The sequence below is a fragment of the Pempheris klunzingeri genome, chromosome 18 (assembly GCF_042242105.1).
Source record: "Pempheris klunzingeri isolate RE-2024b chromosome 18, fPemKlu1.hap1, whole genome shotgun sequence".
NCBI classification, from domain to species: Eukaryota; Metazoa; Chordata; class Actinopteri; order Acropomatiformes; family Pempheridae; genus Pempheris; species Pempheris klunzingeri.
Genome location: NC_092029.1, coordinates 15889529 through 15913774, shown reverse-complemented (window position 1 = coordinate 15913774; position 24246 = coordinate 15889529). Strand labels below are relative to the sequence as shown.

The following is a 24246-nucleotide window of genomic DNA, read 5'->3' as shown; positions in this document are numbered from 1 at the left end:
TTCCCATCATTATCTGGCCAGCATGGGGTGGTTACGTTAAATGTAGAATTTGATTGTGTGAACATAATGCAGACAGACGTGAGACAATTACAAAAAAAAAACTCTTGCTGTTCATCAAAAAAGCTTTTCATCTTTATTAAGAGCAAACTATTTTTTCAAATCAAATTAACAGCAGTTAAGCAACACTTTTATCTGCATGTTGTATGTTGCCACTGGCACAAAGAAAACGAGACACCAGATTTGCTTGAGTAAGACAAAATATTTTTATTATTTTTAAACGCTTTGTAGGCATCTATGGAATTAAATTAATCTATTCTAGTTCATGAATGCACAGATTTCAGCATAGTTCAGATCCTCTAACTAAAAACTGGAGGAACTCTCTGTTGTGGCTGTGTACAATTCAAATGTGTCTACTTGTCTCAAGTCGACACTGAGTAAACGAAGAGGCAACAGGCGGGATCCCCACACATCATCCCCTTCTTGATTACTGGGAAAAATGGCATCGGGGAGATTTGCTTTTTGGTGAGCGAGATAATTATCCTGGCACCACTGATGGACTGACACAACGCCTGTTGAAGAGTATAAAAAAAGAGGAAAAAAATAGTGGCATACTGCTATCACTACCCGCTGTCTGCTCATTTCACATTGATGGATAATGGGAGCACTTTTGATCACTGGTGTGCTTTGCTGTAAGTTGGTAAATTCTGAGACATTAGTGAAATGTTTGACAAAATGCTGACAGAAAGGTGATTTCAGTTCAAGTCTCTTCAGTGTCTCTTCAGAGCTGCCTGTCTCTTAGAAAACTTCAGTCTACTGAGAGAAATAGATGAAAAACAGCCATCAGATGATTTCCATAGACTTTTATTTTGATTCTCATATCCGGACTGTCCCTGGGAAATACCCAGTGTGATCGCGGCTGCTTCTGCAGCGCGGAGCATTTCTACCGGAGGAGTTGGGAAGTCATTACTTATTTCTTTTCACTACCCACAGTTTCTGAGCCATTCTAGGGGCCTTCACCCAAACACAGAAATATCTAGCCTGGGCTATTTTAGATAGGAAATGTAGCCGTCTACACATAGTAATGAATGGCTTTTCGGGCCCAGTCCCACTCCTGCATGATGAGCTGCTGTGAGGCCGTGCGTGGCGACGGCCAGCTAGCTGTTAGCTGACAGGTGGAGTTCGCACACGTCAAAGACTTTAATAAGCTTCCTCCCTCAAGAGCAGGCGATTTAAAATACTCATTTACTTTGCTGGTATTCACTCACCTCTTGTTATGAGGATGGTCACCGGGGTACACTGACATATCTGGATATTTTCATATCCAGAGATGTTTGTGTTTATTTTCTGCTTATTTTTGGCTATGCTCATTATAACACACACACAATATATATTAAATACTATAATATATCTATATCATAAGATATCATATAATAATATCTATTCATTCGACACATACAATATGGAGTGTGTTTATATAAATACACAGTAAATGTCACATCCACTGTATGCGCAGACACACACACACACACACACACACACACACACAATATATAACCTCTCACAAATATATTACATACAGTCCACAAACATGCAGCTCTCTCTTCTTCATATCCCCAGGGTTCTGTCTCATGTGTTCCCCTTGTTTGTTGAAAATGGGAACGTCAATCAGTGCAACAGGAAGTTGCCTCCTAACGAGGCAAGTCATTTCCATTAACTTCCTGTGTTCCTCGTTACTGCTAATTACCACAGAAACAAACTCGTTTAGCATTTTCAATTTAGCCTGCTCGGTTAGAAAATGCTAATGACGCTGTTATGGTGAGCGAGATGGAAATGGGCAAGGAAAAAAACGGAGGCAGGGAGAGACAGAAATCAAACAGAAGAGACGAGGGACGGGAGGAGTAAAAAGAGAGTGAAACAAATTGGCAAAACTAGAGGAATTAAGGAGAGGTGAGAAGGAAAGAAAAGGAAGGGTGTAGACGAAGATTGGGGGAAAGAAAGATGAGCAAACTGAAGGTAAATGGCAGAGAAAACAGTGGAGTGATGATATGAGACGATGGATGAGTAAACGCATAACCTGAGATGAGAAGGGAGAAAATTTAAGGGGATTTGAGGGAAATTTAGAATTAGAATATGGAGGAGTAGAGGAAGGAGAAACAATAGAAGGAAGTAGAAGAAAGCAGAGCAGATAAAAGGCAGAGGAGAGGAGGAAGAATCGCAGGTAGGAAAAAGCCACTAAAAACAATTAGAGAGCAGAGAACACTGGAGAGGGGGACAAGAAAACGTTGGCATCTACAGTATATTGGAGCACAGCTATTGTCTGGTGTGTGGGGACACACTGATTACAGCCTGAAAGCCTCCTCTGTCAGGACTGCGATGGTGCTGATTTGAGTCTATTATACAAAGGAATTACGCTTTAAATCCATATTTCATAACAGAATTACATTACTTCAAGAATAGTACACTTATGGCATGTGCATGACTGAACTGCTGGTTACATTTCAAATTAAATTAATCAGAGTGAAGATTACAGAAAAACCATTCCACATAATTGCAAACCTTTAAGCTGTACCGCCACCGAGCCAGTAATCAAGAGTCACACTCTGTCATGACCGAATGCCAAATGGAACGCTCCACCTCGAACAAACTTTTGACTAAAAAGCTGCATTGGACACTTGATGGTGTTGTTGGTTTACAACTCTGCATTCCTGAAAGTTAAGTTGTAATACAGCTGCAATTATTGAATGAAACAAGCCACTCTTAGTGCCTGAGTAAGTCTAAAGCATAGACTGCATAAAAGAAGTGGATGCAGCCTCTGGGTCTGAAAAGTGAAGCCAATGTGGAGGAGACTTTCTATGGCCAGCAGGGGGCGACTCTACTGGCTCCAAGAAGAGGTGTGATTGTATTACAGCCTGATGTTTGTTTTGTAAATCATGGCCCCATTTAGAGGAAAATTGACTATAAAGCAGGCATATGCTTTGGGGCTGGACTAGCTTGTGACTAACCAATCAGAGACAACGAACACCACTTCTGGCTCAAAGCAGCCAAGATGACGACGACCATGGGACCAAGATGGCCTCTCGAGGCTTCAAAACGACAGTCCACAGTGCAACAATATGTTTATACCTATTTATCTTCGTGTTTATTCTGTGCAGTGGTGCTCTAACCACAAGTCACATGATTAAATGGCTCCTCATCAGCTGTCCAAAACGAGTCTCAGTTGATGGATTCCTGTGGATCCTGTGGATCCTGGTCCCGGTCCCGCTGATGTGGTTCTCTGGTTCCTGTGGATCCTGGTCCTGGTTCTGCTGATGTGGTTCCCTGGTTCCTATGGATCCTGGTCCTGGTCCTGCTGATGTGGTTCTCCATCAGCCAATGGATGTGCGTCTGTCCAAGGCTACAGCCTGTCCGTCCTTGGGAGCTGGATCTCTCCTTCACTGTGGTGCTCACGGAGGTTTCTCTTTTCCCACTGGGTTTTTTGAGTTTTTCCTTCCCGAAGAAGGAGGGTCATAAAGGGCAGGTGATGCCTCGGACTGATCCATCGGACTGATCCATTGGCCTCATCGACTGCTGGACTCTTTATTAGATTGTTTGTTCGCTTACACTTGTTTATTTCAGTGAACTTTGTAAAGCACTATGAGACACTCTGTTGTGATATTGGGCTATACAAATGAAATTGAATTGAATTGAATTGAATTGAATGGATCTTTCAGACAGAGTGAACAGTTTTTCTCTGTGGCTGTACGCACTGACATTCCTCAGTCTGCAGGGATTTTTACAGATCAAATCTGAGTGATGACCTGTGCCCTGAGAACAAAGTCTTCAGATGGGGACTTGTATTAAAGCTGGAAGTGACTCACAGCTAACATCTGGCATTTGTATTTACAAAAGACATGCAGGCAGAACATCTCGCAAACACACATTATCACAACAAACATGAAGGCGGACCTCTCGTCTTCGTGTGGTCTTGGCATTTTTTCCTTTGCACCAACTAAATTTAAAAAAAACGGCAAGGGCTTGTTTCTGAACAGCTAGAAAATCAACATACAACAGTTTCAGGTGATCACTGTTCCACTGTGACAATCATTTTTAGAAAACTAACTGTTGAATACATTTTGGGTCACATGTCTTTGCCTTAATGTGTGCTAATTATAGGTCTTTTGATAAGATCACCTACACCCCTCTTTCTAAAAGCAAGGATGTAGCTTTGGGTCAGATCCAGAGCAGAGGAAATTACACAAAATATGAATAAGCCCGGGGTCGTTAATTATTGCAGGGCTAATTACAGTACCTGACATTCCCCCCCAACACACACACACACACGCCCTGCTTCATTCTCTCTCTCTCTCTCTCACCTCGCTCCCCTCTCCAGAAGCTACCTGGCATATGGCTGTATGAGGGTCTCCAGCGGCAAACACACACAGACACACACACGCACATCATTTACCTGGCATATGGATGTCTCAGGGTCACAGGTGGAAGAGTGCCCACTGCACTGGCACTGAACACAGCTGCCCATGCCTGCAGCGGTGGGCACCCTGGACGCAGGAGCAGATGCCAGGGAACCTGCGCGAAGACGGTAGAAACCTGCAGCACACTCCTACAGAGACAGACAGGCGGAGGCACAGACAGACGGACAGATAATGAGTAGGTGAAAGACAGAAAAATAAAATCCAGCTTTGATAGAGATTTTCCCAGTAATCCCACGCTATGCATGATTTTGTAATAAACACACACACACACACACACACACACACACACACACACACACTCACACTCTCTCGGCAACTATGCACATGGACCCACATAATTATCCCTAATTGTTATTTCTCTGGGCAACTGTTGACCACTCTCTCTTTCACACATACACACAATTAAGAGTTATTCCCTTCAGTAACTTTTGAACATATCCTCTCAACGCACACACACACACACACACACACACAGACAGACACAGCCATTCAAGGTAACTCTCTCTCCCTCTCTCTCCTGTTCAGTAATAATTAATGGAGTCCATTTAAAGGGCCATCTGTTCCCTCTGCTAGCGCTAAACGCCCGTTTAAAAATACTTTATTAACAACGACGGCAGCTACAAATAGAATGCCCATCTGTCAGCCAAGCCCTCTACGACCTGAACATTTCAAGTTTAGCTACCGTTTGCTATTTGGCTTCCATTTGGCACTTTTTCAACAGTATCTGTAGCTTTTAAATTATACACGGCTATTTTTTTTCCCCCCCGTAGTCCAAGTAGCAGGCGACAAAGTGAAACACAGGTTGACAAATACAGTTAAAAGTTTGCTGGCAACTCATGTATTCCTTTGAGATTAATACAATGCTTAAATGGCACTCAGGCGCCACCATCCAGCGGAATTGCCCAGAACTGTTGCCTCTGTGTATCATAAGCTGTCTCCACAAAATCCTCATTAAACTAAAGATTGAGTCTCTGCTATATGCTTTCTGTGGCTTAAGAGAAGGAGCTGGACGCAGTTGAAAGTCAATTGCTTTGACAAAATCACAACGCGGTGGAAGAGACGCTCAGTGAGGCTTAATCCTAACCAAGCAAAGCAAAAAAAAAAAAAAAAAAAAAAACACAGGGGAGTCTGAAAGGCACCAGAGAGGCTTAAAACTCTGAAGTAAATGTAAATTGGAAACTTGTGAGATACTATTGAGAACTGAGTCTGTGACCTCTATGTTTACATTCTCTGCGTGTGAAAGTAGCACACATAAAGCATTGATTCCTCTGAGCACTGAGAAAGGGAAGGTGAGTTCAGCTCAAACTCTAATTAATGTTTGGAATGTTATATGCGAAATGTAGGTTTTGTCAATGTGAACAGTTGTTCTTTTTATCACATGAAATGTTACACATACTCCAAGTGAGTTACAGAAATGAGAAGTGGTACATGTTTCCATCCATATTCACCAGCTGCACTGTGAAAATTCATCTCATGATTTTATCTGTTCTGAACATGAGTTTAGATATTAGATCAGATTATTAGGAAATATAATCAGGAGAGATTTTAGTTTAGGTGTGTATGTTTGCGGATACAATTAAAAAATACTTTTCTTTTACAAAATGTGTGGTCATTACATTGTTTGTCCATTAGAGGGTAGTTATAATTTTTTTTTAAAGGTTTCTTTATCAAAAATAGAATATTTTTCTTTAAGTAGTAGTAGTTTCAGATTTTTATTTCCACTTGTACTGAATGCTTTAAAAAACAAGGAAATTTGAAGTACAGTCCCAAAACAATGAGAACCTGCTGACAACTATAACAACTGACTTCTAAGAAAGTTGAAAGTTCTTAGAAACACCTTTTGGAAAAGTTTACATTTTTGCTGATATAAGGTCTCCAACTGTGCATGCACCCACCTCACAGGAAAATCCAGAGTATCCCATTGGACAATCACACTTTTCTATCTGATGTGCTGTCTCGCTCTCCTTGGTTGGTGTGCCCTCCTCAGCCACCGTTAGACTGATTTCGGAAATACTGGAAAAGAGGGGGGGGAAAAAATTACCAATCAAATCTATTAGTACAACAATTTCATACAACTTTACAGTCGTTTTCTTCCGTGTTTGATGGGATATTTGGAAATTCTGAAATTAAGATACTTGCCTTTCATCATGTCAAAATAATTATACATATATATTTGGGTGTGTCTTATGGGATATTCAGAGAGGACAACAATGATTATCATTAGAAGTTATAATGTTTCTGGTGTGGAAATGGCTTTTAGTAGAGCAAGCTAGTGTGTTTGTGTGTGTATTTTACCGGCTGTGTCTCATCAAGTTGCCGTGTGATGCCTTAATTAGGATGTAGTCCACATAGAACAAGACATCCATGAAGTCCTCTCGAGTCATGGAACGGCCATCTGCGTACTTCCACTCATACTGTACACACAAATGCAAAAATACTAAATACACTGACAAATCAATTTTACCACTGTAGTCTATTACCAACCAATGCCATAAACCGTGTTTGTACTGACTGACAGAGCTCATCAAAAATAAGTAGGATCGTTTTCTATCTATTTTTGTAGTTGGTATGTAATAGAAGAAGTGATGTCCCTCTTTCATGCAAAGCCCTACTGTACCTCTGTCATGTCGATCTCGTGGCGGGTTAGCTGACCAATCTGAAGTCCTGGGATGTGACGTGTCATTATGATGTTGTGGTTAGGACCGCCCTTAATGATGACCTGAGGCTCATAGGAGGAAGGACCAGTTTCCTCTCTGGCCTCATAGTACACTGCGTATTTCAACTGGCCTCCATATGCTGTGATCTAAAGAAAGACACAGGGAAGTGGTTTACAAAGACTGCAATGATCTAACAACTATCGATTTGGAATATCACAAAACACAAAGCTAAGTATTACAAAATAACAAAAACAAACCATCAAAATAACACAAACACATTGAGGTTTCCTACCATAGAGCCTCTGAACTGCTCTGGGAGTTTCCAGTAGTAGGGTTCAGAGAGAGTCGAGGTGACCAGCTCTGCGTGCGCGAGGATCTCAGGGTGCTGGAAGCTCACCCCTCTCCTGGTCTCCACAGTGCTGGACTTGTCCACCAGGGGGAGCACCGTCTGCTCTGGCTTCAGCGTTAGCTGGGACGCAAAACAGTTACGGCAATTTTAATGTCATGCTGCGTAGATCCTTAATGATTAATCCCAAGAACTTAATACTTTTTTTTGGAAGACAAAGTGACAACTCTGTGGAACCTGTTCATACTGTATATCATGCTGCCTTTAGAATTGATCTTGGTGTAGATACTGTATTTACTGAGCATATTTTGTGGATACCTATGACTTGGTTTAAATGGTATTAAATGGCTACCAATCACGGATGTTCTGTTCTTAGAAGGAGAACGACTAAAACTGCAGGATGGAGTTATACAATGAAAAATTACAGATTTTGCTGAGGTACACCTTTCAGACACAGTTTTGGTTACGGAGCAATATTTTACAATGAGGTACTTGACATAAATTGAGCCAGATACAATTGAGCCTATATGGAAGGGTAGAATGTCATAATTACAGTTTCAATCACTCAAGTTATACTGCACAGACTCTGTAAACCAGGTGTCCAGGAGTCCAGGACTCGTGCGGAGAGCAGGTGTCTTTCTTTTCTCCTTCAGTCACAGAAACTCCTCCATTCCTCACCTCCTAACGACCTGACTCAAACAACGCTCCGCTCCCCTCCATTATTTAACTTTGGCCGGCATTGATTTCAAATGGCTTTTGTTGCCATCTTGTTACAGAAAATTCCAGTATCTGTGGTTTCTTTTCATAGTGTCTTGTTTCATCTGAGGGCAGAAAGGATTGTGGAACATCCTAACTAATGAGTCTGGTTCTATGCAGCTCTCAAAACTAGCCAAATGAAGGCACCTTTTATGCAAACATTTGATTGGAGCAGAACTAGATGCCTTCTTGTCTCCAAATACTGTCAGGCTGTACGTTTTGCAGAAGCATCAAACATCCTGTGGCAGCCATTTTTGTTCATGAAAAGTGGATTTGAAAAGGTTTATTGAGGAGGCTAATTATCTGTTATTTGATAGACATTGATCTTTATTCTTCAAATGAATATGACAGCTTTTAGTGGCAATCCTGTCGCTGGAGTCACTGTGTGTTTTCACTCACAACTTAATTACGGATTGTACGCACCCCACAAATGTGTGACCTTTGAGATATTAAAGGCATGCACAAAAATATCTGATATTTGATTTGTATTTTGCACACTGGTTTTACTGCAGTAATAAGCGACTTTGCTGCCATGTGTTTTTTTGATGGGAAAACTGTGAATAATCTGAAATAACACAGTTTTCCAATAAGAAGACCCTGACCCACTATTTTATTTTTCTAAGCTGAATGTGATGTGACTTTTTCTTTGCCAATAATGGGTAAAGTTATACATTTAAGCTATTACTGGCAGCCTGGAGAAAATCTAGCCTTCTTTCTCATTCTCTCTGTCCCCCGTTTTATGCGTTGATATTTCAATATAACTTGAATAACATCAGGGTTTATTATTGACTGTGAGTTGTGGTTGAGTGGACTGATTTAAAAATAGATTCATCTGCCTGCGCCTGGATCTCTCCTTCTCGCCGTCGCTGTAGTCCAGCAGCCTTGATATGCTGATATTGTGTGAATAATATCTAAGGCATTATGGATGAGGGCTCTTTGGTTGAGTGGATAGAATCTGAAATCCATGAAGTTACTATAGCTTGGACACGCTGGCAATACTGACTGCAAAATAGAGAGGCAGTCACGCGTGGAATGGGAAATTGCTAATTTCTGTCACAAGTATTACTTAAAATGAATTCAATTCCAAACATTTATATACTGTAGCTGGATGACCAAATCTTAGCAACTTCTTGAATAACATTAATAACATTTTTAAACTGCGCAGAGAGTTATCACTGAGTTTCAGTGTTCTGGCTGTGAAAATAAAACCTACTAATCTGATTTTTTTACAAACTAGTCTGTTTGTTCTGATTTAAAGGAATATTTCGCAGATTTTCACCAACTCTTGAATCATTTCAATGTTGGTAGTATATGCAAAAGAGAGATCCGCACTCGCCATCCAGCTGGCTGACTGCCAGATGAACTAATAATTAAGTTATTACTGTTATTTTACTGTTAAGTCAGTTATTAAATCGAACAACAGCCACAGAGCATCTGTCAGACAATGATGACAGGCATGGATCTGAAGCAGGTGACACCAACACTGTAATGATACAAAACTGGTTAAACATTGGAAAATTATCCATTTAAGTGCGAGATGATCTGAGAGAGGGACCTTGTGCAGGTGGCACTAAGGTCTGGCTTAGTGTGTACAGACAGAAATGATGAATCCCCTCATCTCATCTTATCTCAGTTCTTTATAGATTTTACTATATTATATTAGTGCAGATCTTCACAGCAGTATTTAACAACCAGTAAACACTAGTCCAATCACACACGCAATTCTCCTGTCAGAGATAAATACCACGAAAAAGGCCATGTGTATGAAGGAATGTGTGTGTGTGTGTGTGTGTCAGAGTGTGTCCCTCTCCCCTAACCTCAGTGTAATCCCATGTACTGTGAGTTTGTGTATGCGAGTGCACATGTACTGTGTATAGTGTATGTGTATGGTGTCTAGATATGGTGTGTGTGTGTGTGTGTGTGTGTGTGTGTGTGTGTGTGTGTGTGTCCCACTCCACTCAGTGTAATCTCACGATTCAGTGGTTCAGAGAAAATCTCCCTCTTTCCAATAAACTCCATTTTTTCTGACTTTCTCTCTCTCTGTCCAGCTCTCCCCTTTCTCTTTCTCTCTCTCTCTCTCTCTCTCTCTCACTGTGTCAACAATAAATGAAGTGAATGTTTGTCGTTCAAATGAAGCCTCTCGCCACACTCCATCAGAAAACTCTGCGGTTACCACGGAAACGCCAGTTTATCGCAGATGGCAACCGTTTGAGATGAAGGGCCTTAATCGAAAACAGAGCTGCCATTCAACAATCGATTGCTAACTTACTGGCTGAATGTCTGATGGTGTCTCATACACTTAAATACCTCTGTTTTTGAATTACAGCAGATTTTTGCACATATCCACATTAATGTTAGGAATGTATAGAAGCCAGCTGATACATAAGCCAGGTGTTTTCCATATTTTACAATGGTTGATTCAAATACAGAGCAGGCTTACACACCCTGCTCATCCTTCTTTAGTGTGAAATTTGTTTGGAAATGGAATCTGTGAGAACATTTTTTGGTAATCTGATGGAAACATGCTAACATGAAACTCCTATTTTGGAACAAATATGACGACAGAAAAATATTAAAGCCATCAGGGTAGCAAGACTTCTTAGAAGCCCATCAAATGGACTATTGTAATGTCAGCCACAGGTACTGGTATTTTTTCTTTTGACTATTTTTTGGCCCACATACATTTGTTTTGGCGAACTGGCACCAGTAAAAGTCAGCAAAATTGGCTATTAGCAGTTCCTGTTTGCACCGTACACATAGATGTACAGACTGAAGAAAACTTGAAAAACCTGTTGATTATCTGGACGTTTATTAGTTTTGGACATTGGAGATAATGACATCCTCAGAAAGTGTAAGTCACTCTGAATGATCATAATGTTTTTCTTTCTCTCTTTCTGCACCTCTCCTCAGACTCTCCCTTCTTTACATTTTTAAATGTGTCAACTAGCACCTATTAAGAGCCAATGGTAGGCTGAAAACTGACTAGCGCTGATTTTCTACTGGGCAAAAATCAAATCTATTAACTTTAAATATTGGAGCAAGCCTCTGATTATCCATAGATACTGATTATTGAAGATCACGAAGCTTACAATGCTGACATTATGCAGAGTCAGTTGTAAGCAGCCAGGTGTCAAATGTGTTGCCTCAGCAAGGAAGCTGGCACAGACAGTGTGTACAGCAAGTACATCTTACAAGCAACTACTGATTAGATCCACAGATAACACCTCAGAGGCCAAAGCGAGCAGGATATTGACCAGAGACTACTCTTTAAAGTCATTTTACACATCACCAGGGTTTTGGACAAGATGGAGCAATATTTCGTAATCAAAATCCCTAAATTGGCAGAAACAGTGACAGAAAAGTATAAAAACAATTAAGATATGTCTACTCACCCACATCCTGATGAGTCCTTGTGCCTCTGTGCAGGACTCTGTCAGTCCGTAACAGTAACACTTGCTACAGCCAAGTGGGTTTCGCACGAACAAGGCGAACGTGTCTGGCTTACAACGGTCACAGTTGTCTCCTTCCACATTCGCCTTCAATAACAAACACAGGTAAACACACATAGGTGAGATAACCTTTTGTGATTATTTGTAAAAAAAAAAAAAATTTAATACCAAAATCTTTTAGGGCACAGCATGTGATGGAGAAAAGAATTCAAGTGACAGTGTGACAGCATTGAAAACAACTAAGTATATATGTATTCTATAAATGTAAACATACATATATATACACACACACACGCTTAGAAAGACAGACAGATGTCTTGATGCCTTGGTTGCTTTGGGGTAGAAATAAGTATGTCACTGCATTGCATCGTTTACATTTCGAATAAATAAGCTGAGAGCTGACTGGTCCAAAGTAGGACTGTGGACAGAGCTGTGTATTAAGCCTTCGCTCTGCTAAGAAAAGCCTTACAGCGCTGTCAACAAAACATCATCCAAATAATGCTGAGTTCTGTCAGAAAGTCCTGCAGGTTAGTGAATAAGGACCAACAACAACAGAGGAATGTGAAAGTATATTGAAGGAACCTAGAACGACAACTTTAGTATTTCACATTTTTAGCATTATTCAATTAATTGATTTTGTTGTTTAGTCAACAAAGTCCAACAACAGAACCCAAAACACAAAGTTACTCAATTGATCATACAGAACAGACAACGGCAGAAAATAATTTTGCTTGCTAAGTGATGAACATTTACTCAGTCACCACAACTTACTTACAATTTATATGATCCTTGTATGGTAAAAAGACCTACAAACACCACAGCCACATTTCCTTTTTGGGCATCTTAAATGTGCTTTCCTTTATTTTAGACATATCTCTTGCTACTAAAGCCAGGAGGAAATGCAGGTACACCACATACCTCCATAGATAGACAGACAGACAGGTAAGAGAGACAGGCAACCAGCATAACACATCACTGACAGCATAAATAACGATGAACAGAGAGACAGATGACAGATCGAATGACTGTTCAAGTGACAAGCAGTCAACCTCCTACCCATTCAAAGTACAAATGACACCCAGTGATCTGAAGCCTCATTACAGGCCGTGATTCAGGTGTGTGCGTGTATGTGTGTGTGCATCTTTACACACAACATTTTGTTTCAGCATTAGTCGCTGTCTATGGAGGATAATGTCATCAGCAAATGACAGCAGAGATGAATGGTGTATCCATTCCAGGTGTGCCATACATTGAACTTGAACTTGCATGTATTTATGTGAGTGAATGTGTAGGTGTGTGTGTTGTGCGTGAAAATGTGCAAGCTATTGATGAGCTTTGGTAAATGTGATAACGTGATTACTTTGTCAGAATGAGGATGAGAGGTGTGAAATACATTCTTTGTATGTGTGTGTATATAGGTGAGGCTGTGTATTTGTGCGTGTGTGTATTTTGTATTTTGTCAATATAAAATTCACACTAGAAATGATGGATTTACATTATTTGTAGACAGCATAGAGGGAAGAAATGTCTAAATATATATCTGTCTTTTTGTGTGTGTTAGAACACTTTTGTGTGCGCCAGCATATAGAGGCTGTCACCAGAAATGTCTGTCTTACTCAGTTCTGTGACATTTACTGAAATAATTTCACTCTAACACCATGCACACACACAGAACAGAACGCCAACACACCCATGACACTCTGTAAACCCAGATAAAGGAAAGAAAAATGTGCTGTAGGTTGTCAGTCTGCATCAACATAATCTAAATTCAAAACCATACATAACACAGTTTTTCCTCAGTTTCTCACACACTTTCTGATAAGTCAAAGTATTGTTGGTTGGCAGAATGTCAGTGGTCACTGTATTGATGCCACCAGATGGGCAAGCATCTCACAAGCTCAGTTTTGATCACAAGATTTACAGCAAATTCAAAAAATACAAAAAATTCCTGTATAACACCATGTGGGGAGGTGCCCAAGTAAAAGCATGTGTGTTATTGTGAGGGTGTGCTATACCTTGCAGCTACACTTTCCCGTGCGATCTGCGCAGGCACACACTCCTCTCTCCAGGTCGCAGGTCTGGCTGTCCGATCCTGCTACGTTGCACTCGCACTGGGTGCACTGTGGGTAATGTGGATACAGACAACGCCAAGCTTCTGTTATCGACAATATAACAGGCTGAGAGAGGATTTACCAGAGTGTGTCCCAGCTTTATGCTTCACCAAACCATTAAACTTCACTCCAAAATGAAAATGTTGCCATTATCTTCTCACTCCCATGTCACTCAAAACAACACTGAACTTCAGAGGAACACCAAACACGGAGTTGTCCACTTATTTTCCTATTTGACTGAAGCCACGGAGTTCCAAAAAAGCGTATGACAAAATGTATTGACTTTACAACAGGATCATTAAGTTATTTTTCATTCTGTGGCCATGCACATTCCTTTATTCCTCTATTCCTTTAGATACAATGAAACACAATGAAACAAATATTTAATAGGAATTTGACTGATTGTATAAATGGCCTTTGACATCTGATTAAAAAATGAGACTTCAAACTGGCAAGAATTGAATGAAAGAGAAAATTTGGTGATTACGTCAAGTTTAAGGTTAAGTAAGAGTAAGTAATGTCACGATTCGATACTCTCGTGACGTACCCCTCGTGAGAAATAAAAGCTGAACCTTCTATTAACCAGGCAGCGAACACACTTACTTTTATTGAGACTTTTTATGCTCATAAAAGCCATAATAATGGCAGTGTCATGTCTATGAAATCCCTCTGTCTCGTCCTGGTGGAGTCACACGGACTCTCAACTCTCAGTGATTGAATCCCATCAGAGATTCTCTCCAGTGGCTCCTCTCTCATCTCAATAAAAATAAAAGCTCACTCTATGAAAATAATAGTAATAATGTAGGCAGTGTTGATATGGGTCATTCACCTGAGGAAAGTCTCTGTATCCAATTTGACATTCATTGCATTTCTCTCCTCTGAAGGAACTGCGGCAGAGGCAGCAGCCTGTGTTGATGTTGCACTGCTGGGTCACTGAGCCGATCACGCTGCAACCACACTCCTGCATGCACATAAACAAACACAAAGGCAGAGATTGATTTGGAATGGTTATTGGTCTTAATGTTTAAAAATGAACTTTTGTCAAGTCAGTCAGTTTTAAATCAAGACAGCGGTGCCCAAAAATGTCACATGGTACAGTATGTGAAACTGTAAAAACTCCACCTGTAAACATCAAAATACAGCAGTTGAATAACGTATTTAAACAAATCCTTTAACAACAATGGATGTTGGACAACAGATAACTGAGAAGCCTCAGTTAAAGATGAAAACACCACGAAACCAGATGACTGTTTTGTGAGCTGCAAGATAAAAGATGCACAATCATAAGCTGAAAAGCTGTGAATGCCTAACTGGTGAAACAATTGTGACTGTATCAAGATCTTCAGCGTTGAATGAGCTCTGCTGGCGTAGCCTAATGCAAACATTGAACAAAGACGCTTCAGGTGACTTTGAACTAGACGCTGTTAGCGAGTGATGATTTTCAGAGGTACTTTAATGTTCCAAGTATGCTCCAAGTATGAACAAACAGCACATCAATGAATGAAATGTTGCATACTGAGGAGTTTGCTGTTTGCTCAGTTCTAAATTGTTATTTCTTTTGTTGTACTTTGACTGCTCTGTTGTACCTATCTGCTTTGCCGTGTTTTACTTTGCTCTGTTGTCTTTCTTACCTTTTTATGTTACCACTAAGATCTGTTGCTACCTTCTTTTATGCGTTGTCTCTTCTGGATCAATCGGTTGTTAAACTTACAATACTTTCACGTTCAAGCCTCTAATTGCTAATAGTCTATTACTACTTCTAAGAGTTTACCGTTATTGCTGCCTTGCGGCCCATTGCTGAAGTAGTTTCAGTGCAGAGCAATTACTTCTCAAACACTTTGAACAAAGTAGTGTTACAAAACAGAGGTAGCGGAAATGGGAACGATAGAGTCAAAGAAAAAAGGTGATAAGAGGAGGGACTACAGAGGACAGACTGTGTAAATAAGCGCTGTGACAATAAGAGACGAGAGAATGGGAGTAAAGAGAGGGAGCACACACAGAAAAGTGTAGGAAGAAAATGAGAGCTGGTGAAATAGAGCTAAAAAGGAGAGGACTATGAAGGAAGACAATCAAAGTAACGGCAAAGGCAGTCGTGAAAAAAAATAATGGTGGTATAAGCTGAAATGGAAAGAAGAAAATTGGATTTATGCATGTGTAAATTGAGTAAAACTATAATACTCAGATTTTCTGTGATTACTTTTCCCTCTACTAACCACTTCTTGGGGTTAAGTTAGTGAGAAAATTGTGTTTATGTGGTCATTTATTATTCTAAGTAATATACTGAATAAGCAGAGACAATAAGTTTATTAATGATATATAGTTCAGTATTTAGCTGCTAGCATTATATCAGAAATTAGAAAAGTAAGGATTTATTCATCGTTGCTGGCAGCGTTCAAATTATTTCTGAATACTGGTCAGTAAAAGAACTCAGAAAAGCCAGTGGTCCAATCCAAACTCTCTTTCTTGTACAGCACATGTACATTTTTGCCAATCCCTACAGTGTTTGGAGCCTCCACATGTTACTACAAGTACTCCAGGCTACACAAATGCTTCCAACTGCTGGCTAATACAGTTCAAGCCTACCTTGCATCCAGTTGTGATATCATGCCCCCAGTGGTTGGGAGCACAGCTGTCGCACCTCTCGCCAATAGTGTTCGGAGGACAGATGCACTGTCCGGTGTTTGCATCACAGTTATTCCCCACATGACTGCACTGACAGGCTGCAGCAGAGGAGAGGAGAGGAAAGCACATTTTAGAACACTGTGAATAAACCCCTGAAGACACATCAGTGTTTTAACCTGCAAAAATATCACTTAAAACATCGATTGGATTTCTGTATTCCATTAACTGATTCCTTCTAATTCTCAACAATGCCACACTTTTTCTTTCAAACACGATAAGCTGGCTTGCAGATTTCTAAATTGAAACAACAACCACGAGAAAGTGAGCTTGCCACATTTTGCTAAGAGTGTTTCTAGTTGGACTGCTGTGAATTCAGGAAACAGAGAAACATTGTCTTTATACAACTGTTATTTTGACACCTTCCACAAGAGTTAAAGTGAAAGAGAAAATGTTAACTGTTTATTAGAGGTGGATGTTATTACATGACTAGTTCACATAATTCAGAGTGCACATAATACATTTTAATAAAACACTTTCAGTTATAGGAATATGAAAGGGTAATTTGAGTTACTGTATAAAGATTGAGCTGTTTATTCTAACGCCTATAATCCCCCAGTGTCATTCATTTCAATTTATTCACTACCAATTAACTTTCTCTATCACCGCCACTTCCCAGAAAACAAAATTCCAATGCCAGAGGACTCTCTCGCTCTCTCAGTAGGTACACGGTTTGAATTGAAATATTAATGCTCACGAAATGTGGAGTCCTCTTTAAAGGAGAGCTGCATTGCTTTGTTAATATTTCAATTGATTTACTGATGTGAGGTTTCCCAAAATTTATTGGAATGGCATCTGATTTGTTGATGTGAATTGTTAATAACAGTTATGTTTCATCTGCTGCTGGTGGGTATTTTGCCCACAGCCTGAAAATCATATTTGTATTCTGACTTGCCTGCAGTAAATCCCCTGGAACATTAAACTCAACCCAGCACATTATTTCTGTAACCTGACCGCTGCACCGTGGTAGTGATCTTAAGACGAATCAAAGCGAATAATTCCCACTCTTACCTCGTCTTTTTGCTGTGTGACTGGGCTTTCTGGCTAACTTATTGCTGTTCGTCTTGGCTGTCAATAGTGGTTGGCATCAATAATATGTTGCATAAGAAGCTATTCCTAGTTATACTTGGGGTGCATGGATCCTTAATCCTCATTTTGGGCAGCACAAGTTTGCTGCACCTGCTGCCTGGGCCGCCATGTTTTCAAGGCATATGATTTCAGAACTTGAACATATCCCCTTTTTAAAAAAAAAAAAAAAGACTGGAATAGACATTTAAAAATTAAAATATTTTCAGATGACATAACGCATCCTCAAGCAACAAGTTTGTGAAAATCCTCAGCTCTTGCAACAAACAGCTAACTGCTTTCAGAAGTCCATTTTTTTTCAGTTCACCATTGATTTTTTGTTAGCTAGCAATCATAACTACTACTATGAAATTATGATATGGCAATTGTGCTTTTAAAAGTTACATAATCTTCCTCTAAAAGGAACATTCCACTGTTTTTAATCATATCTCCTTGTCCTTAACAGTAGGATGATTCATGTGTGGGGCAAAGTGTATTAACAAGCAAGTGAGCCACACTGTTCACATAGTGACACATAAGCATTATTAATTCCACCCTTTACTACTCGTAGATTTAGCTGAAATTTAATCATCAAGCAAACTGTAAATACAATTTGAAAATGAATTGGACTAAATTGTACTTTAGAGTAGTGCTTCTAACAGCATTTCACTGAAACATTTTTTCTAAAAACAAAATGAGCAATGTGCGTGGATGCAAACAGCCAGTCACATACAAAAACCACTTTTTTACAGGTCTCATATATTTTGTTTTCCTACCAAGCATTTATTGAGCCTCATGTTTTTTGAAAAAGGATTTCCCTACAAATCTGATTTGATTCCAACTAACAGCTGTTTTTCTTGTTCATCAGCCAAGATGAATGAGAAATCTTTTAGCTCCATAATTTATTGGTCATTTGTTCAAAGAAGGTCATATCAATCTGCAGCTAGCCTCTCTTGGCAACTTTTTTATCTTTCCTCTGTATACACAGCATTTGGTCTTGATTCTCTATTTTGGCTGCTCTTTATTGCTTCCCTCTGTCTTTATTTCCTCTCTATCTGTCTTTGCATCATCTACATAACCATACATTCATATATGGATTGGTGTTTTGCTTAATTTAGCTAAAACTTTTGCCAAGATGCATGTTTCATAACCGTGGGGAAAACTGCAGCACTATTTGTGAAACATGGTGGAATTTCAACAGCAATGAAAATATGAGTTTTTCATCATTTCTGCAAGTCCAACTTTTATACAGGAGGAAGTTTGTGGCTGCTGTGAAGTTACAGTGTTGATGCAGGCCGTATTATATCCATGTGAAAATGGAACTGGAAGATGTACTGAAAAGTGCGTACTGTTTTTTTTTTTTTTTTAATACAAAGCAGCACTCATTTGACTAAAGCCAGCAGCTCACATTCATAACATGTTTTGCCATGCTCTGCTTTGATGATGTTTAGCTTTGTCCTGCTTGTGAGGGAAAAAGATTTTGCTTTGCAATAATTAGAAAATTGGCACCATGATGTGAAGGAATGCACATTTCTCTGCAGACAATTTGTGTAAACTCTAAATTAAAAAGAAAGACCAGAGCAGCAGTTTACTGAGGACAGCATTTTGTGACTGCTGACATTACTTTCATTGCAAATTACAGTATATACACAGGGCAAATCTAAAGGCTTTGATTTTGTCAGTGGACTGAGCTTTAGTTTTGTTCTTTGGGCTGATATCTGTGTTGGCCCAGTTTTAAAAGAAACATTCCCCTTTAGAACCCACTGTCTATGCTTACGTGTGCAGCCACCCTCCTGGAAGTTGAAGAATCCCCGTGAGCACCGGTCACATTTGGGTCCGGCGACGCCCGGCTGACAGCGACATTGGCCGTTTTCGTCGCAGTCAAATGACTTGGAGCCAAACGAGTTGCAGTGACAAGGGACACACGATCCTCCTGTACTGATGCCGTGAGTCTGAGCCTGGAGAAACACAGTCACAGGGTTCAAAATGGCGGTGGGAGCAGGTCGTGGGAAGATCAGTTGCAGACACACTCAAGCAACTTTGACAATGGGAGGTTATAATGACATGAAATGAAAGACTTGTTTCTGAAGACTGAATGAAAAAGAAGAAGGACCAAATGGAGAAATAAGGACTTAGTATTTGGGAAGATTTCCAATCTCTTAAAGATTTTTCAGTCAATTTGGGGTGTTTATCTAGGATAAATGGGGAACTTGAAAGATAATTTGACTAAATATCTTACTGTACTTTTCTCTAGTTTGGAAGCAAACAAAAAACTGCATGAGGGCTTAAAACGCTGCTGGACAGTCTGAAAATGCCTCCTTGTGGACCCAGACATGCACAACCTGGCCCTTAAACAACAGCAAGCCAAACAAGATGCTCTTATGAAAGGTTACCAGAAAAATAAATTGAATTAGGTGCAGTTCAACTAAAAATGAAAATAATCAGCTTCTTGAATGCACAATGTGGTGTCCTCAGAAAACATAAAAGCATAGTGACATTCACGACACCAATTCAGCAACAACAAACATCTTGAGGTACTTAAAGAGGTGACATTTTTTCATGATGTCTCATTGGCTTTACGGTTACAAAAGATGGCTCATCGTGTGTACATTTACCCCGCATGATGCATTCTCGACCTTGCATTAATGCTTAACACCTTAGCAGCATCTTCAAGCAGAAATGTCTGTCACAGGAAAACACAGCCATGCTAGTAAAATCTTACAAACTGTAGAACGCATTTGATAAACACCTTTCTTTCCATGCAATGCTTTGCAAAATTACAGCCTCAAACTATCCCGTCAACAAACACAAGGAATGTGATGCTTGTTACGCATAGTGGGGTTTAAACCCGTTTTTTAGCAGCACAAATGTCTGTACATCCGTAACATTTTTACACACAAGGTAAACACACCCATGCTGCTTAAAACACACCACTGTCATCCACATGCAGTGTGTGTTACCCCTGTCTTAGGCCTGTATGCCCCCCTGGGACAACCCCCTGTTCGGGACGACCCCCCCCATCTCTGCTGCACGGCCTCCATGGAAATGCGCTCCACCGGCCTCCGTGTCTCCCGCCTCTCGTAGCTCTGGCGACGCAGGTCGCAGCGCTGGCCCACAAAACCGGGCCGACAGATGCAGCGGCCCTCCACATCACAACGCTGAGACATAGAGCCGTGAGGGCTGCAGCGACAGGGCATACAAGCCTGACGCTCAGCATCCCACCAGCAGTTAGGCTGGACCAATCACAGCGCAGAGGGGTACAGAGACAGGGGACCAATGAGAAACAACAGAATAAAAGTACAAGAAGTACAAAAAGTAAGAACAAACAGAAAAAAAGGAAGCATCAAAATGTCTCTGGAGATAAAAATCATTATTGATCATCATCACCACAGTATTATCATTACAATTAGAATGATGCTCACAATGAAATAACAAATGTACACCAAAAAAAGAACTTGACTATGGGTGGCCTTTATACCACCAACGATATGAGCTCACATTTTAAACAATAACAACTGTTATGAGTGAAATAATAGTGTAATACCACACCTTCTTTGTCCTAAAGAAACTATACATGTGTAGCTTGATAGCTGACACAAAAAGAACTGAGGTGCAGGTAAATTAAAAAAATATACAGTGTAGAAGGGTAAGGAATAGAGGTCACTAAACACTCTTAATTACCTCATTTATGGTACATCAGTGCATATTGATGGTGAATTACAATTCGAAGGAACATAAAACAGCCTTTGACCTACCACGTACCATCCACATTGCAGCTTAAAGTAAAAAACGTATTTGATGTAAAGTAATGAGAAAAAACAAAGTGTAATATTAATAAGACCACAGGTGGTCCATTGTACACATACGATATTGCAAGAGAAAAACAGTAGAAATAGTACCAGTATATGTGGAAAATAAATAAATACAAATTCTACACAGGAAGAGCGCCAACACAACATTGGCAATATCTGTAAGGATTATTGGCATTTGTCAAAACACTTACCACACACTCGTCACACTCTCGTCCAACCACATTTTCTCTGCATGGGCACTGTCCAGTCTCCTTATTGCAGACCTCAGATACGGAGCCATTAGTATGGCACTGACAGGCTGCGAGAGGAGAGGAGAGGAGAGGAGGAGAGGAGAGGATGGAAAACAGCATATTTTACATCAATTATCATTTTCTAACAGCAGAATTTCTAAACGGGTACATATGCAGTGATAACACATATTGGTTTCACAATAACACAAGTTGATGAGTGTGTTTACTTCACACTACAGTAGACTGCATAAGAGCACAGATCCAGCTTAAGGTCTTCTTCAGGATTAGCTGTCGATATGCACTTTAATATCCCGCTGACTGCACTTCAGAGAAAATCTTCTCTTCCCCAAATAGATTCTTCAGTCTAGTGGGTTAACTTAGTTTTGCCAGATTATGTTTTGTGTACAAAAACACACCCATCTTGAGTAAGAGCCTAAATCACAAAGTGAGGCAGCAAAAGAGGAAAGCATCATACAATATTTTCATTCATTTGAGATTGTGCACGCCACTGCCATCCACTCATTTAGATCTTAAATGTTCGCTGTTGGATACATCCACACTTTTGGTTAAGAAAGAAAACTTTTAACATGTCAAATCAGTTTGTGGCCCAGAAAGTACAAAAAGGAAGATGCTAAATAGTACAATGGAGGAAGTGCTACTAAAATCTGACAAAGCAGGTGCTCCTGATGCATTGATAGGAGAAAACTGTCAACAAAAAAGGCATCAGTTTCAATGGTGGGCTGTGTTGAGGAAGTTATTAAACCACACTACTTGAAAGTAGAAGAAAAGTTTGCCTTGAGGTTTTTGTGGGATTTCATTCCCTTTCTTAATTGTAGTACATTCTTTGAAACTTTATACACCAAAAGAAGATTCTCATCTCTGCCTCCCCTCTTCTGTCATTGAAAATGATTGTGTACCATTCAGCTTCTTCAGCTTTTTCGTGTGGGTAGTTCTTATGCTTCCTGAATGGGTTGCTTACAGACATATCAAAACTAAACCAACATTCGACCTGTTAAAAATCTCTCTCTTTGAATGACTTCAACTTTATTCAACTTTGTGTGCTTAAATCCTAAAAAGAGAGAAAAAAGGCCCTCCCACACACGCCAATCAACCCGTTAGATATACAATTAAAAGCTTGAACATCACAGCTTCCATCTGGCAGATGGGCTGTCAGAAGCACACATGCGTACACACACAAACATGCACACAAAAACACATACACCTTCTCAAGAAACTAGTGGCACAAATCACATCGACACACATGCATACTCGTAGCCTGTTTTGCCTCCTGCGAATTTCTACCGTTAGATGTAAAAGAGACAGAAGGACAGACCTGAGTGTGGGATGGGAAAGTGAGAGAGAGAGAGAGAGAGAGGGGTACAACAGATGTCCACACACACGAATACACACACACACAAATATGCAGAATCACACATACGGTGCACAACATACATTGATTTTTGCTTTGCACACAAATGCAAAGAGGCATGCATGCCATCCGATCACACACACACACAAGCGGCTATTAAACTACACACGCAGATGTACACACACACACACACACACACACACGCCTGATTAAACATACAAGAAAACATGCACATATACGTCCCTCTCCATTTCCCACACACTCTCTCTCACACAGTCTCTCACCCCCCTAGCTTCACCCTTTGGGGACCATCTGGACCCCGTTCTGTCAGTCGCTACAATGCAATGCAGGCCTTGTTGTGGGATAAAATGTTGCTTTTTGTTGTGTGTGTGTGTTTTTTTTTTTTTTTTATAGTTCTGGCCTTGATGGTGAAGAAAATTCTTTGCAACTTCAAACGCATTATGTTCTGTTACCAAGCAATCTGCAATCTGTCATACAAACAAACTGCAGGAGTGGCTATTGTGCATCTATTCTATACCGTTTGCACTACAATGGTGTGTTGGTGAGACACTCAGGCGTTACGCCGTCTATGAAGTGTGCACACTTTACATACCCATTGCAAATTGAGTCCACACTCAAGGTAAAAAGAAGACATAGAAGTGGAAATTTTCTGTTATAAGCGTGCTGAGATATGCTGTTCAGACCGCTGTAAAGTTGAGGAATAAATGCATTAAAATGAAACATTTACATGCTTGATATAGAGTACTTTTCCTCTGTTAGGCCACTGCAGCACTAAGTAGCTTTATGTAATGTAGTCAGTAATGCATTGGTAGAAAATGATTTTTAAGCTGTGTTGAAAATGCGCTTGTTTTTTTTTGTGGAAAGGGTAAAAAAAAAAGACACTACCTTGCAATATCTTTAAATGAGTATCACTTCACCCTGACACTCTTAGTCACAGTTGATAAGCTATGATAGGGAATGGGTTTAACTGTTACACTTTAACAGTTATCAGTTTAACAAGTGGCGCAATCAGGTTGGGTTTTCATCACTTTTTTGTCCCTGAAACAGACCATGTAACATAGCACGTTGTGTTAAAAAGTGCCATCTGCCCCCATGTAGGACATGTAGAGGGTTGTCAAATATCCTCAAATAACCTCAAAATTAGGAAACAGCAGTGACAGCAAAGGGGGATGTTCCTTTTTTTTAATGCGCATGATAACAAAAAGATGAACTGATTGTACTATACTGACAGTTTTACGTTTTCAGACTTTTTTTTTTAAGGCTTTTAATTTTAATTTACTAC

At 40.0% G+C, this 24246-nt stretch overlaps 1 protein-coding gene across 1 annotated transcript in view; it reads right to left on the bottom strand.

Moving 5' to 3' along the window:
• lama2 (laminin, alpha 2) overlaps positions 1 to 24246 on the bottom strand; it is a 165835-nt gene that overhangs the window by 46683 nt on the left and 94906 nt on the right. Inside the window, exons 22-33 of the mRNA XM_070849929.1 lie at positions 21536 to 21642; positions 20493 to 20765; positions 19310 to 19490; positions 16372 to 16508; positions 14618 to 14749; positions 13693 to 13797; positions 11621 to 11764; positions 7419 to 7595; positions 7087 to 7272; positions 6765 to 6883; positions 6365 to 6482; positions 4445 to 4597 (exon numbers count right to left, since the gene is read on the bottom strand). Coding sequence (XP_070706030.1) covers positions 4445 to 4597; positions 6365 to 6482; positions 6765 to 6883; positions 7087 to 7272; positions 7419 to 7595; positions 11621 to 11764; positions 13693 to 13797; positions 14618 to 14749; positions 16372 to 16508; positions 19310 to 19490; positions 20493 to 20765; positions 21536 to 21642 — 1832 coding nt within the window. The remainder of the gene's footprint in view (positions 1 to 4444; positions 4598 to 6364; positions 6483 to 6764; positions 6884 to 7086; positions 7273 to 7418; positions 7596 to 11620; positions 11765 to 13692; positions 13798 to 14617; positions 14750 to 16371; positions 16509 to 19309; positions 19491 to 20492; positions 20766 to 21535; positions 21643 to 24246) is intronic.